At 35.5% G+C, this 15,748-nt stretch overlaps 1 protein-coding gene across 1 annotated transcript in view; it reads right to left on the reverse strand.

The window, feature by feature from the left end:
• Nucleotides 1-992: 992 nt before the first annotated feature.
• The window catches only part of LOC109038500 (thyroid receptor-interacting protein 6), a 32,011-nt gene continuing 17,255 nt past the window's right edge, over nucleotides 993-15,748 (reverse strand). The window contains exons 5-10 of the mRNA XM_019053567.2: nucleotides 13,658-13,824; nucleotides 11,406-11,601; nucleotides 10,590-10,759; nucleotides 9,573-9,751; nucleotides 4,165-4,285; nucleotides 993-3,436 (exon numbers count right to left, since the gene is read on the reverse strand). Of these exons, the coding sequence (XP_018909112.1) occupies nucleotides 3,302-3,436; nucleotides 4,165-4,285; nucleotides 9,573-9,751; nucleotides 10,590-10,759; nucleotides 11,406-11,601; nucleotides 13,658-13,824 (968 nt within the window). The 3' untranslated portion in view covers nucleotides 993-3,301. The remainder of the gene's footprint in view (nucleotides 3,437-4,164; nucleotides 4,286-9,572; nucleotides 9,752-10,589; nucleotides 10,760-11,405; nucleotides 11,602-13,657; nucleotides 13,825-15,748) is intronic.

A 15,748-nucleotide genomic window follows, 5' to 3' on the forward strand; every position in this document is an offset into this window, starting at 1 on the left:
CAACGCTGATGCTGAGTATTTCACCGAGCATAGCAAAGTCTCTTGAATTTGATTTTGAAATTAGATAATTATTGGAAGTATTCTAATTTTAATATTATCTTATGATTAAATGCTGAGAGAAAAAAAGGAAAAATAGGCAACAGTGTCATTTCTTACACCAACTGTCACTTAGAACTACCTAGAGTCCTTGTATTTCGCTTTACAGTATCGAAACATGTTTGATCGAAGTTGTCTCTAATAAGAAAACAAGAGAAAATACATTTTCAGAGATTTATGATGTAAACTGTGCAACGCTGTGTTACTTTAAATCATTGTAACCTTTTATCAGTGCAACTATGCATCCACGAGTACCACTAGGGGTTAATTTTATCCCTCAAAATGCAGTTTGATATTCACTAAAATTGGTTTTTAAACAAGAAACTTAAAAATATGAGCATTTTTAAAGCTCAGAAAGGTAAACTTGCAATGTAGCACTCCCAAAACAGGGGTCATGCATGAGCTAAAACTTTTAATGGAGGCTTTTTTTATCATTATGCTTCATTTACGCTTTGTTTTAGATTGTAAAGTTCACTCTAATGTTGGTTTTAGGAAGATAATATTTGAAAAAATGAAGATTTTTAAAGCTTAAATATGCAAACTTTGCAATGCTGTATCTCCGGAACCAGACGTATACTCAAGCTAAAATTTTTACTGGGGTCTTAGGTCATCATAAGGTTTCGTTTAGGCCACATTTGAATAAAATTCCCGAGTTTCAGAAAAGGGGCCAAAAAAGGCCCTTTTTTTGGGAGGCTCTTTACTTGCAGGAGGGACAGTTTTCTTTAAAACCCTCCTAACATTGAAAATATCTTAATTCTACAGTTCAATGAACTTTTACGAGTGGGAAGGCACTAGCAGTTAACCTCCTCCAGTTCTATCCATTTAAAGGGAGCAGATTAATAAAAAGAGGCTCTGGAGAAATGAAATGGCAAATAATAATAATTATACAAAAATGATAAAAAATGAATAAAAAAATGTATTGGAAATACTTAATAAACCATAAAAATACATTGCAACACAGATACATAGTAAAAATGTATAATAAATGAGACTTAACATTAAAAAGTTGAGGGAATGTCAAAAATACCAAAACTAAACGAAAGTAATACTCGCTGATTAAGCGAGTATTCAATATGGCTGGAAAATTTTTTTTAAAAAATTATGGTTATAAGCTATGATGAGGGTTTAAAAACATTTATTTCATTAAATTAAATCGCTGCTGCTGAAAAACTTCGTAAAAAATTCCTACAAGAAATATTCCTTTCGAAAAAATGTTCTCCCTCTTCAAATAACAATGCTTTAGAAGCATTACTTAGTGGATTGCACCTACTTTCGTACTCTCATTACCCTTCAAAATATTTTCTTTTTCATGAAGCTCATCCAGATATTAGTGTCAATACAGTTAATTGGTTCTCAAGAAACCCACTAAAATTATTTATCGAAAGAAGACAAAATACCAATGAATCGCAAAATTTAGGCTTCCTTACTTAAAAAACCATTGCAAAATGAGTCTTGGAACAAAACGGAATTAAAATAAGAGTAAAAGTAACATACTTTCCTCATACAGACGTGTTTACGTTAAGGAACTATGTGAATAGGGTTTGAATGCAACGTAGTTCCTCTCAGCATAAATACGATCAAATTTCAAATTGTTGAATTAAATTTAAAGTAAGTAGGTTTGTTTAGTTCAAAGTTTAAACTTTCAAAATCAGAGACGGAGTAATCAATGAGAGTTTGGAGGATTTTTTTTGTAGAAAAATCAGTGCAGCTCATTCAGCAGAAAATATTCTGAAATAAAAAACGGATCATCCTTGACAGTGCAAGAATCTGATAGTTCAATCATTATTTACGAATAGGTGATTATTTTATATTTTTGTCTCTGAATCAAAAAGGACCTTTTTCCAGTATAAAAAGCGACTTAGAATCAAATATATTCGGATTGCTGCAGATCAACACCAACTGCTTTTGGTACTTCAGTAATTCAAGTTCGTTCTCTCTTGTGGGAGGATTATCATTTGAAATTCGAACGAAAATGGCACTTCAACGATATTTTAAGATTATCATGAATAAGTGGAAGAAGCAACTGATTCTGAGAATATCTAAGGAATTTTTTTAGTTCAGAGAATTCAGAGAGAGTTCCACTTATTACATGAAGAACTTTGTCAATCCCTTGAATACATCATTGACAAGCAGGAATAAGCGATTGAAACTCAAAGCGTTGAGTAAAATATCACAAATAATATATGAATTCATACATGCAAATGGAAGGAATTTTTAAGAGCCCATTCCAGGGAAAAATAGCGGGATACAAATTTTCAGGTCATCCATTATGACCATATTTTTATCAGTCCCTGTGTTCCAGCAACTAACACTTCTAAAAGGTTAAAACTTTATCACAAAGGTATGACTTCTAACTCACAAAGGGACAATTTGATGGCCGCTCTGAAACAATAAACCAGGCGACTAACATACGGTGATAATACTTTCTTAAATAAAGGAGATACGTTTGACGTCTTGTCTTGACATCAGCTTGAGTGGTAACTACCATTTTTATAGGACCAATAATAAAGCTGTTTGATTCTTTGAGCTTACTCTTTTCGGAGACGACAGCAGGATTGGTATAAAATTGCAGTCCCAAAGGCACAATCTATGAGCCAATTTTACATAGACAAGGGTCGTTTGAAAATTTTGTGGAATTTAAAAAAATGGTGACTGTCAAAAATTTTCAGAAAGTTCCAGATACCTTCCCTCTTCCCTCCATTACAATGAAACTAGGTATTGCAGTGTTGAGTTAGAGAAAAGAGGATCTTAAATTTTCACGAATGATCACCTGACCTTTTTTTTTTACAAAAAAAAAGGGCCAATGTTCCAAGATTTTGGGAGCCACTAGTACAAAACATGGGATATTCATAGACTCTGCGTTACAAGCAACAGCAATCAAAACAGGTCAGTCAATGCGCATCTTTTCGAGATCCACTTCCCCGCCCAACCTATACTTGACCGCAGCCAGTGTGACGTAGTATTAGCTTATGCCATGAGAAATGCATTGCTTTTAAACTTCCCGCCATTGATACAGAGTAGCATCTAAAAACTCGTCCACTAGAATGACTGACCGATGTTGATTGGCCTTGGTTAAAAGGATCAAACTGCTAAACCATTTTCCTTGGAATAAATGCACCTCATATTCAAAAAATAATAAAAGGGAATGTTGACTGAGGAATGACTGAGGAGTCCAAGATTTGAAAACTAAATGCTGTGTCTGAAACTAGAAGCTTTGAACGAAGATTCCTGAGGAGAGCTCCTGAACCCTGCGAGCATTGCAGCTCTTGCAGAGGATATGATCGTCCAGTGGGTAGCAACCTCTACCTTCTGCTTCCGAAGACAGAACAAGACCACAATCCTAGCACAGAATTAAGATGGATTAGAGTTTGGAGCAAATTTTGGGGAAGTCTTCAATCTTGTTAGTACCAGCAAAACACGATAAAAATATTACTCTAATTGTTAAGAAGATGTCAGTGGCTAAAGTGCAAAGCAATGTATCTCCATTGCAGTGTTTCCAAATTGTATGCTGCTATTTTATTTTTTCAAAGAGAAATGAGTCAACTTATTAGTTTGAAATATACACAAAATATTCTGCTAAAGAAGAAGAAAAATCTAGAAAAGGTTCGAAAATTTGTGTTGACTAGTTTTCCGAAGAAAAAATGAAGTATAACAGGAAGTTTACAACGATGCAAACTTAGATACGCGGTTTCGTAATTTGCCCACCGATACCATAAATTTTGAGTGAACATTGACTATATGTGTATACCATGATTAGATATGATGATTCATACAAAGAAGAGTTATTAGTTACTCCATTACTTTCTCTGTTCTTCTTAAATTTATAACAGCTTTAATCCTATTTCTATGGACATTAAACATAGTTTTCATCTATTTTTTTTCTGTATGGATGATACGATGAAATACGATCTAATTGACTTTGAGAAGACCTTTTGTAGTCGTCCATGACATTTAAGAGTAGCAACCAGAAAGCTCTGAATTCACTTGCCACTGAAGGCAACTTACAAGTATTGTTATCGATATTCGTGTTTATGAGTGATTCATAATGAAGAGAATGAAAATACGAACCTCACACTTGTAACATTTTGTATGGAAACTCCGATCCAAAGCAACTACGCGGATTGTTTCATCCTGGCCTGGTTCCGGCATAATTGGTAGGTTACAAACACAGCAGCGAGGAGCGAATTTCCTAGAAAAAACGAGAAGAGGTGAATTATTGATTAAGAACACAAAGAAATCTCCGCCTCGGGCTAATGAACACCCAGAATTTGAACGGCAAGGTAAAAAACTGAAGAGAGGTGAAACAGCGAATCACAGTGAGACAAGGAAAACATGCGAGTTGATTTCAAAATTTCCGCCCTTGCTTTAATTTTTCAAAAGGAAACCGACTTATATCTGTTCACAAAATTTTCATGAATTCATGATAGACTTTTGAATGCGAAAAACGTAGGTTTAAAAGTAGACAGAATCTTGTTTAATTTAAAACTTTGAAACCACTTTTGACAGCACATTAGGAGAAAGTATTATCAAATTTCGTATTTTAAAGTTGATATTTTTCAGAATTTTTCAGGTGAGACTATTAGATCAGGCCAATCAAGCACAGTATGGTATATTAGGGTGCGGCTTGTTTGTATGCTAAAAAAAAAGTTGGAAAAGTTCAGCTCATCTGTTTCCAATAGGTGCCAATACATAAAAAATAATTCCTGTAAAGAATCAGACCCATCGGAGCATTTTTAGAACTTCCGCCTGCAACGTTTTTACAAAATAATAGAGTTTTCGACTTTTGCCACTGATTAGCCAGCCCTGTGATCAAAATTAGCTTTTTTCTGCAAGAAAACCGCATCGTAGCAAAAAAATTCATTTTTTCATTAAATTAAAGACCGTGAAATTTTACATAAGTATCATATTAGATATGAAGACAAGTTTAAAAAAAGTCACCAGTAAAATTCATCCATCAGGACAGCTCTTCTCCGTGCAGGATGCAATTTTGTTCCTAATCAAGGCATGTGTGGATAATATTTCTTGTGGTTTTTTATTGGTCTTGGACAGAAATAGCTAAGGTTCCATATCATTCGATTGTTATTCGATAACAAGTTGGTATGCGACTAGAAGCCAGTTATTTTTTTATAGACAGCAGTTCTAATAAGTATGCAATGCCATTGAAAAGGATCCTGTCCCTTTTCCACACATTCAAAAGATTACTGTCAAGAAAAGGGTTGGAGCAATTTCTGTTCAAGACCAATTTTAAAACCAGTGAAAATATTATAGACACTTACCTAGAATTGATAAGGAAAAAACTATACCTGGATCAAATTCAATACAGACACAAGTACTTATTATCAAGATACTGTGCTAATGGTACATAATTTCACCTTTTACATTTACATTACAATTTATCTCTATGACACTGTTTTTTATTCACTCAGAGCACCTTAAGAAGCTAACAGGCAAATATGCAATGAAAATCGCTTGTCTAATGCAGGTTATGCAACCGGTAATGACCCTGCATCAGAGACAAATAGAGACTGAGCACGTTGGATTTTCAGTGAGGCACATCTAATTCTCGGGGATCCAACGGAACAACAGTCATGTATTTTCTGATTTCGCCTAAAGTTGACTGATGCTAGTTGGCTGTTGGCATTATGGCGGCTTGTTTACATTCCTCCTAATCAATTGCAAAGCGGAAAATTTTCCAATTTTTCCTAGTGAGAAGCAGATTCCTTGAGACTCTGAGCCTGGTCCGCAGATTGTTCAACTTCTTAATGGATAATTTTAGTTATCGAACTTTCTTTTGACTTTAAATGGTGTATAATTTTTTCTAGACAGTATCAATACCTTGTGATCAAATTCTCAATCTATTAACCTCCATATCATGTCGCAGGATAGAGATATTTTAGCTATTTGAGATCTGTCAAGAACCTGATCACAGCAGCACTGCCAGTCTTACAGATACACTGTATTGAAATTTGATGAAAAAAAATTTACTGTCTATGTCATAAGCTGCTCACTATGATAAGTATTAATCGTGGATCAAATGCTTGATGTCTCCAACATCCTATCTCTAAGCCTGATGTAGTGCGTTGAAAGCGGAGTGTTATGGCTGCGAAGCGTCGATATTTGTTGTTGAGGAGGCGTGTAAATGAAACGTTTGGATAAGCTCGCAAGCTGTACGAATTCTTTTGTGTGTGGAAAATAACTGAATGTCCAGAATTCTAAACATCTGACTGTATCTCAAGTACCTAAAGGAAATGTTGGTCAGGTCAGAGTTTGTGAATCCTTGGCAGCAGTTAATGCAATTCTTCTATGTATTTAAGGCCTTCGCTTATCAAAGTTAGGTAAGTAAGAGACCGCTCAGATCCATCATATTATGCTTGTAAGTATTAGTCCATAACTCCATAGTGTAAAAATCCTTGGAGGGTGAAGTGCCCATCATCTGATGGAGTTCGTGAGATTTGTTTAAGAACTTTTCTTCCTGATTTTTCTCTCAATTTTACCAGAATTGTCTCTTCCACCACCATCATAAAGTATTTCAACCTTGCATTAAATGAGAAATGATGTACACGCTATCAACTTCGCCTTAGAATTCCTAAAATTGGGAGTCGTGAAACAAATAAAGTAGCTTCACCGTTAACATTTGCTAGCTTAGTTGGCAGTAAAATTCTCATTAATTCGGTGAAAATAAAAGTAAATGTTTTTTCTTCGCTCATTTCGATGAGGAAACACATTGAATACATACAGGGTGTCCCAAAAGTCCCTTCCACCCCCTCTAAAATTTTACCTAATTAATATTTTGAAACGAAACTTTGGGGATGTTCATCGATCAATGTAAGCTACTTTTGGGGCCCCCCAAAATTTTCGGGCCCCCCCCGTGGGGAGGGGCTGCGGACCCCAACTTTTTTTTTTCAAATGGCAACCCCTATCTTGTGATACCTCATTCGAAAGAACATAAAAAACTAAGAATTTTGGCGCAAACCGCAGATCAATATCTTAATTTTTGACCGAGTTATGATAGGTCAAAGGTCAAATTTGACCTATTTTCAAAAAATCATAACTCCGGTTCAAATTTTCGTAATGAAAAAAATAAAGCGGGAAAATTTACCACATTGTAAGCACTTTTAAGGAAAAATCACAGAAATTACTTCAAACTAATTTTAAGGGGGGTTTCGGACCCCCAAATACGCCAATTCAAAGGTCATTCAATTTTCCCGCGAAATAAGTCAATTTCCACCAGATTTGCCTCCGCATTAGTTCAGTAAGGTCAAAATCAGTTCAACATCACGTTGGCAAGTCCCCAAATTTCGGGAAAAGTTTAAAAAAAACGAAATTAAAGGTGATGAAATTTGACCGTTTAATTTTTTTTTTTTTTAACTTTTCCCGAAATTTGGGGACTTGCCAACGTGATGTTGAACTGATTTTGACCTTACTGAACTAATGCGGAGGCAAATCTGGTGGAAATTGACTTATTTCGCGGGAAAATTGAATGACCTTTGAATTGGCGTATTTGGGGGTCCGAAACCCCCCTTAAAATTAGTTTGAAGTAATTTCTGTGATTTTTCCTTAAAAGTGCTTACAATGTGGTAAATTTTCCCGCTTTATTTTTTTCATTACGAAAATTTGAACCGGAGTTATGATTTTTTGAAAATAGGTCAAATTTGACCTTTGACCTATCATAACTCGGTCAAAAATTAAGATATTGATCTGCGGTTTGCGCCAAAATTCTTAGTTTTTTATGTTCTTTCGAATGAGGTATCACAAGATAGGGGTTGCCATTTGAAAAAAAAAGTTGGGGTCCGCAGCCCCTCCCCACGGGGGGGCCCGAAAATTTTGGGGGGCCCCAAAAGTAGCTTACATTGATCGATGAACATCCCCAAAGTTTCGTTTCAAAATATTAATTAGGTAAAATTTTAGAGGGGGTGGAAGGGACTTTTGGGACACCCTGTATAAATTGTGATACTGGATGCAACTAATACTACTTCCTGTAAAATTGGAAAAATGTGTAACTCGAAAAAAGGAAAGAGGATCTCACCAGGGTGCTCTCTTACAACTTATAGATCAAAATTCGTGATATTTCGGCCCTTAAAGGTTCTTTCATCATTCAGAAATAAAGAAACTAAATTCAGTTTGAACAGGCATCTTTCAAGAGAGAAATGTGACAGCTTATTTGCAGTTTTTAGCTTTTTCATAATGCGACAAATCTACCTCTTGACGAGAACAGGCGAAGATTCGAACCGCACACTACTTATTGTTGGTTTACATTTCTCACTTACCAAACTTTAATGAGCAAAGTTGTTAAGTACGTAGGAGAATTTCATTAACTGCTGCCAAGGATTCACAAACTCTGACCTGACCAACATTTCCTTCAGGTACTTGAGATACGGTCAGATGTTTAGAATTCTGGACATTCAGTTATTTTTCACACACAAAAGAATTTGTACTGCTTACAGGCTTATCCAACCGTTTCATTTACACGGCTCCTTAAAGACACGTATCGACACTTCACAGTCGTAATGCTCCACATTCAATGCATTACATCAGGCTTCGGGATAGGATTTTGGAAACAGAATTATTTACAGAGAATTATCTTGAAAAAATCATACACCATTTACAGTCAAAGAACATTTCGATTGCTAAAATAATTATCCATAAGGAAGTTGAACAATCTGAGGACCAGGCTGTCTCGAGGAATCTGTTTCTCACTGCAAGAAGTGAAACCACCGAAAGTATCACAAATGTTGAGTAGAAGGGGTGAATTAATTATTTACTTGGTAAAAAGTCATTTTATGACAAATTCGAAGAGTTTCAAAGGAAAAATTGGAAAATTTTCCGCTTTGCAAGTGATAAGGAAGAATGTAAACAAATCGCCATATTGCCAAAAGCTCACCAGATGCGACTAGCACCAGTCAACTTTAGGCGAAAGCAGAAAAATGATGACCGTTGTTTTGTTGAATCCGCGAGAATTAGATGTGCCTCACTCAAAATACATTGGCGGAATAGGGCGTGTTCAGTCTCTAGTTGTCTCTGCCCTGCATGGTTGATTGCATATCCTTTATCTTACAGGAGCACTGCAAAAAAGCTATTTTAGATCACAGGGCTGGCTAATCAATGGCGAAAGTTGAAAACTTGATTTTTTTCGTAAAAACATTGCCGGCAGAAGTTCTAAAGATGCTCCGATTGGTCTGAAACTTTACAGGAATTATTATTTTATGTATTGGCACCTATCGGAAATCGGGGAGCTAAACTTTTTCAACTTTTTTTTTTAGCATACAAATAAGCCGCACCCTAGTGGTACATACCAGTACGCAATAGTACGTTTTTAATTAGGGACCAGAACTATCATTCGAACCATGAGGACTGAGTAGTTGCTGAACTATCAAATGATTTGATCACATCTCTGCCTACAAAACTGGTGGACAAGTTTGTACCTTTTCATATTGGTGATGAAGATGGGTAATTATCAGATAAGCTGTACAACTTACTTGTGGAAATCTTCAATGCAATGAATTTGGTTGGTAGCATCCACAGTAAATGGGATACCATCTAAACTTTTACCACAGACTACACAACAGAAGCACTTTGGATGATATGGACGACCAGTTGCTCTCAGGATGCGATCTAGAATAGGACTTAGACAAACAGAGCATTTTTCTAATGTATCCTGAAAAAAAAAAAAAAAAGAACTTTTGAGTTAGTCTGCGAAATATTTTTCATCGGAAGAAAAATTACAAAAAAGACAGAGCAGAAACAGTTTAAAGCTTGAAATCTAAATCAGCAAAAGTACAAGAAACAGTCTTCAAATTTTGATATGTTTATCTTTTACCGTTACTCAGCTGTAAAAAAGACATTTCAATACAAATTAGCAACTTTTTTGTGACTATCAACAGAAAAAGAGACCTCAGCTCCCAAAAACTCAAAATTGAGGTGCAAGGTGAAAGAAGGACAATTCTCCGTTGTGGTGTATCCAGAATCTCTCCTGATATTTCATTCATTGTACTGAAAGTGAATGCATGAATTTCATTTAAATTTTTACTGCATATTCTTCATGATTGTTTAATGTCCTACAGGAAAAATTCTGGAGCAATTGCCCATTAGATTCTTGCTGAGAAAAAAATTAGCGACATTTAAAATCGTACTAATAATAAATAATAATAATAATCAGCCTTTATTTTGCAAAATATCTTTTCTTTACGTTTAAATATCATGGGCGTACCTTATGGTGGGCATATCCACTGTCCGGGGGACTAAAATCGTACTAAGAGTTGTTAAAATTATCCTACTATATGTTTCAGACAGTTTGATTTTGACACACGGATCAGCGATGATTTTGAATGAGGTTACCAAACTTTGACTTGGAAATAGAGCATATTCTAGAGCACATTTCGTTACAAGCAAAGTAAACTGACAAGTTGTGCCTGGTGAGTAAAACAAGAGTCATTTGACATCAAAGAGAGACGAAAGAAAAGGAGAACATAAGAATCATGGTAGTTTAAACTGACCAGGTAGCCTTGTTTGCAGTATGGCTTGCCCTCTAAGGCATAGAAGGGTTTGCCTTGTAGCTGGATTCCACAATGTGCACACGTGAAACAAGAGACATGGTACATCTTGTCCAATGCTGAACATCCGGAGCCTTCGTCAATGATTCTTCCACCACATTCACTACATTCACCTGCAACGGAAAGAACAAAAATAAAATTTGGCAAAAGATGCTTGACAAAAAAATCACTCTTTCGTTTATCTAATTAAACTTCCTGATATTTCTGGCTTTTATTATGCTCATGTTTATCTCAGGTTAAGGTCTTAATTTCTAATAATCACTTCAGCTGTGAGCTCTAAATGATGACACTCTAAGGCAGGGGTGTAGAAAGTTCTTGGTTTTCTAATTATTTAATTTGACCGTCCCATTTTAAAGCCCCTTCCTACTCAGAAATTTTAACCTCTTTACATCTCTGTGCCTATAAATTGCCTTAAATGTGCAAAAATCATGATGATTTCTACTGCAATTTTGCAGGCATTCCAATTTGTAAAACCCCTTTTTAGGGCCTTCTCATTATCACATGCAACTGATCTCGATTTGTCCAGTTGCGCCGCCAAAAAACTTTTGAGCTCTTACCCAGACGGGACACTACGTTTGTTTGACTCAATATGTCACCTTACTTGGATTTAGGAAATTGGAGGTTTTTTGCAATATGATAAAAGGTGCTATCATTTTAAGGTGAGCAAAAAAGGAAGTAAATAAGTGAGAGAAACCTTGATGCGGGAACTTTGGTGGGAGCTCAATTCAAGTGAAAGAATGTTAACACTAAAAATTTTACCGTAAGTGTCTGAATCTGCCGATGAAGAATTCATAGACTGGACAAGAAGATCAGTAAGAGCATCTACTTCAGATTCTTCGACTGGCGCTCCTGAGGGCTGTCTTTTTCCGTAAGGTGCATACAGTGAATAATTTGACATGGTGCTTGGTGGTCTAGGGTTGATTGGCTCATAAATTGATTCATAAGTAGAGGAGCCCTGAAAATTAAATGCGGTAAGTCAGTAATCACAATCACCAAAAAGTAGTTTAAGTTAATTATCTTGAAAAATTGATTTTTTGAACTCCCTTGAATGTTCCTACTTTTAATTTTTCTTCCTTGCTGATTGAATCTGACTTAGTGCTTGGACAGATTTTTTTTTATTGTGACTCGGTCATGATGATTCGACTCACCAACATAATCTGTTCATTTTACTCGTTCACAGATCATTATACGGATCATCTCGTTCATTTTGCTGGCACCTTCCATTAGACAAATCAAGCCTCAATCTAAGCTGAAGGGAAAAGGAAGGGGTTTTTTTTTGCCTCATCATTATAGGTAGAATATGCATTATGCCAGGAATTAGAAGTTAAATTACTCTTTAAAATCGTTAATTAATTTTAAAAAAATGATGTAAATAAAAGAAATAAAAAACTTCCGTAGGTCATAAATCCCACTCAAAATCATTAACTTTAGTCACATTTGTGATTTCTAACATTTAAAAATCTGCCTATTATACATTTTTCAGTATTGCAAGATATAAGTATTTTTAAAGAAGTAGAGGAACTAGTAAGAAATTACCATCATAATTTATTTTCCTACTTTTTCTTGTTTTTTGATTACTTTAAATTTTATGCATCAGCAAGATATGTATAATTAATTCCAAGACATAGGCAGTGTTTATTTTTTGTTCCTTTATTTCTTTTGATGCTGACTCTTCTAAAGTGTACCTGCCCTAGCATATAAATTGGAACGTTATGATCAATACCTCAATAAAGTATCTCCTGTGATGTTCTAGGTTGAATAAAGTTTCTTTAGAAATAATTTATTTTTCTTGTTTTTTATTGATGCAATGATTATTTGTTTAATTTACGTAGGTATTTATCTAGTTGTCAGAAGAATAATTGTTGCTCAACTTCGCTTTCTTCAATTTTCATTCACTAAATAAATAAGATCTTGCTTATTAAAAAACTTTGTTTCAATTTTTCTCGTACCTCTAGTGATTTCCTCCTTCTACAGAACTCAGAAAATAACTGCAGGTTCTAGTAATTCATTTAAAATGTTGTAAAAATACAGTTCTGTATCCTCCTAAAAGTGCTTTATGCACATCCGGTTGTCAAGGGTTTTAAAAACATAAAATTTTGCAAATTGTATTGAAAAATTTTGCCCCGAGAGAATTAGAAAGGTACTTAATAAAGGTCTCTTTTCCACTGATTTCATACGGTTTTGGGCAGAACTATTGGATCTGACTTTGCTTGACTATTTCTGTAAATCAAAGCTCCACAGAAAATTTTAGTCCAGAATCAGGTTTTTGGATCTTTGAAAAAAGTCCTAAAATGATAAGGAAAATCCGATGGGTAGGTATACTATTCGATTGACATAAATCGAATTATCTTGGATCCCATTTCTCAGATTGCGTGCATCAAAATATTATTCACTGTCAGTCTTCAGTCTCTCTCTTTGTGCACTTAAATAATACCAGAGGACCGCAGCAATTTCAAAATAGCGAAGTAATTCAACTCTGTTTTGGAGTTAAGATTAAGGGCCAAAAGTTAATATTAAATATTATGTTGTACTTTTAAAAAAATAATTGTACGCGCAGGTATTCAGACGCGATGCTAGCACTGAACGGATCACAATGAGTCGGTTCATTTGGCATGATTCGAATGCGTGACTCGTTCATTCTCTGTATTCGTTCGTATTAACGAGTCAGATCATGAACCATGAACGACAGTGCTCTAATTTGGCTGATTTTTAGACTTGATTTTACTATTGGTTACTGTGCAAGGGAACTTTTTTTTTGGGGGGGGGGGGGAGAGCATTGCATTACATGGATGGTCTAACGTTGAAGTACCTCTTCCAAATGAATTACCTCTCCTTCATAAAAAAAAGGCCTTTGACTCAAAGCATTAGTGTAAAATGGGACTACGGCTACTATGTACCACAACTGACATTATCTGAGCATGATACATTGAAGATTCTGTACCTAAAAAAGAGCAATTTTAACGCCAATCTGTGCCCCCCCCCCCAAAAAAAAAAAAATAATAATACAATACCTGAGATGGAGGGGCATAAGTTCCAAAATCGGGTTGATAATTCGTTGCCCTCCGCAGTTCAGAGTAACTTGAGCTAACAGGAGAGGGTGGTGGAGGGAATTCATCCGATAGATTTGCACCACATGTTCCATAGTCTGCAGGCTCAGGAGGTGGCGGAGGGAGATCATCTGAAAAAAAGAAAAAAATCATGAAAAATTAAAGCCTTAGCTCCATCAAGACGATAATTCAAAATGAAAAGCTGAAACCAAAATTTTCACGAATTTTGGTGACTGCAAGTTTTCAGTGACTAGCGATTTTAGAATCTCCGTTTCTTGTTCCTACCTGCTGATTATCAAAATTTTGTTATTGGCAGGACAAAATAGGTCTGGTAAAATAGAGTTAAGCGATTGAAGCAGTTAATATTGATCGGTTCAGTGTGCCTTCATAAGAAGGGGTACACAAATGGTTGATGATAACTGAGAGGATGCACTCGGATTGTTGCTAATCTGGCCTAATAAAGGCTTTACAAAAAAAAAAAAAAAAAAAAAAAAAAAAACAGGGATGCAACGGACCAATCACAGGATTATTTCCCCTTCAAATGATGTCTCATCCTGCAGACAAACAAAAACATTCAACGACACCCCGGCTGATGTTACTAAATATTTCCCACACATGGAATCTTTACCAAGCATGTGAAGAATGTAACGGACTAGATTTTTCAAAAAAAATTTACTTGTGATCTTTCATTTTACTGTACAGGTAAATACAGTTCCGATAACATTCGTAGGTACACGCTTCAGATTTACCTTATTAATAAGGAGGGAGCTTCTGAAATTTCTTGGATGTTCACTTTTGAAGAGAAATATTGAAAAAAAGTGCAAAAGTTTCTCAAAATTACAGGAGCTTGATTTAATGAATATGTGATACACACGATTATAAGCATTGTCCATCATAAGTGTCTTTCGAAAACTTGAGTTTTTCAAAGTTTTGAATTCTTCAGGACTTTCGCAAACAAAAACAATGCTTTATGAAATGGAAGTTAAAAAATATACGTATGATATAAAGGAGGTCCATGTTGAGAGGAACAAAATTTCAGCACTTTGCTCTGAGAAAAGAACCACAAGTTTCAATTTTGTCAACAGCAGAGATTCATTTGACTGTTTCTTTTGTCAAGTCATACAGACTGCTCAGAATTTAGCAACATAGATTAAGGTCAAAGACAAGGAAGATTCAGTTTAGGCAAGTTATTGAACGGAATGTTGGATATATGCTATCATTAGTAGAACTAAGATTGGAGGGGGGGGGGGGAGAGACCAGGAGGGCATCTCATAAAGGGGGGTTTCGACGGACATGGAAAAAAAACCCTACCAAGGGAGCTCTTAGGATACTCTCCCAGCTGCATTGCAGAATCCAAGGGGCTTCCCCAAAAAAATCTTGAAAATTGAGACACCATAAAGGAGGTTTGGACCTGCCCTTACTAAAAAATTGATTGAAATACAAATTCAACGATAAAAAATCACTCGATCATTTCGGAAAATCCATGAAATTTTTTGTAAGGGGCCAAGTAGATTTCTCAGGGAAGAGGAAACCCCCCTCCCCCTCCAAGTTCCGCCCATGATACATATTTGCACATACAACGAGTTTTGTTTTTCAAATTCCTTCCTCCCTCGTCATCATTATAGCGCGCTCTCTCTCTCTGGTAAGATTCAGAGTTTCATTCATTTTCAACTTTTTCGTCATAAACCTTCCCTTCATATAAGTTCGGAGGGAACATTACCTAAGTACTGATAGTTCCTTTGATAGTTATACCAATTTGGAAAGAAACACCCAATCGCATCAATTTTGAACCGAGGAAAAAGGGTTTGAACTTTGCACTTTTGTTTCTCCTTGAGACTTGATGCTAAAGACTAAATTCAACAACTGTTTTTCAGTTCAATAAATTGTTTTTAACTTAGAATTATGAATAGGGAAAAATGTACGACTTGTTGGATTCGAAACTCATTTTTTTTCTTTTTTCAAAAAGCAACTTGGTGCATATGTGTAATACTTAGCCTGGTTGATCATGCTACTAAATTCTTCAGTGACTTCTTCGCAACATGAATTTCACTTATA

This window comes from Bemisia tabaci, chromosome 6 (assembly GCF_918797505.1).
Source record: "Bemisia tabaci chromosome 6, PGI_BMITA_v3".
Lineage (NCBI taxonomy): Eukaryota > Metazoa > Arthropoda > Insecta > Hemiptera > Aleyrodidae > Bemisia > Bemisia tabaci.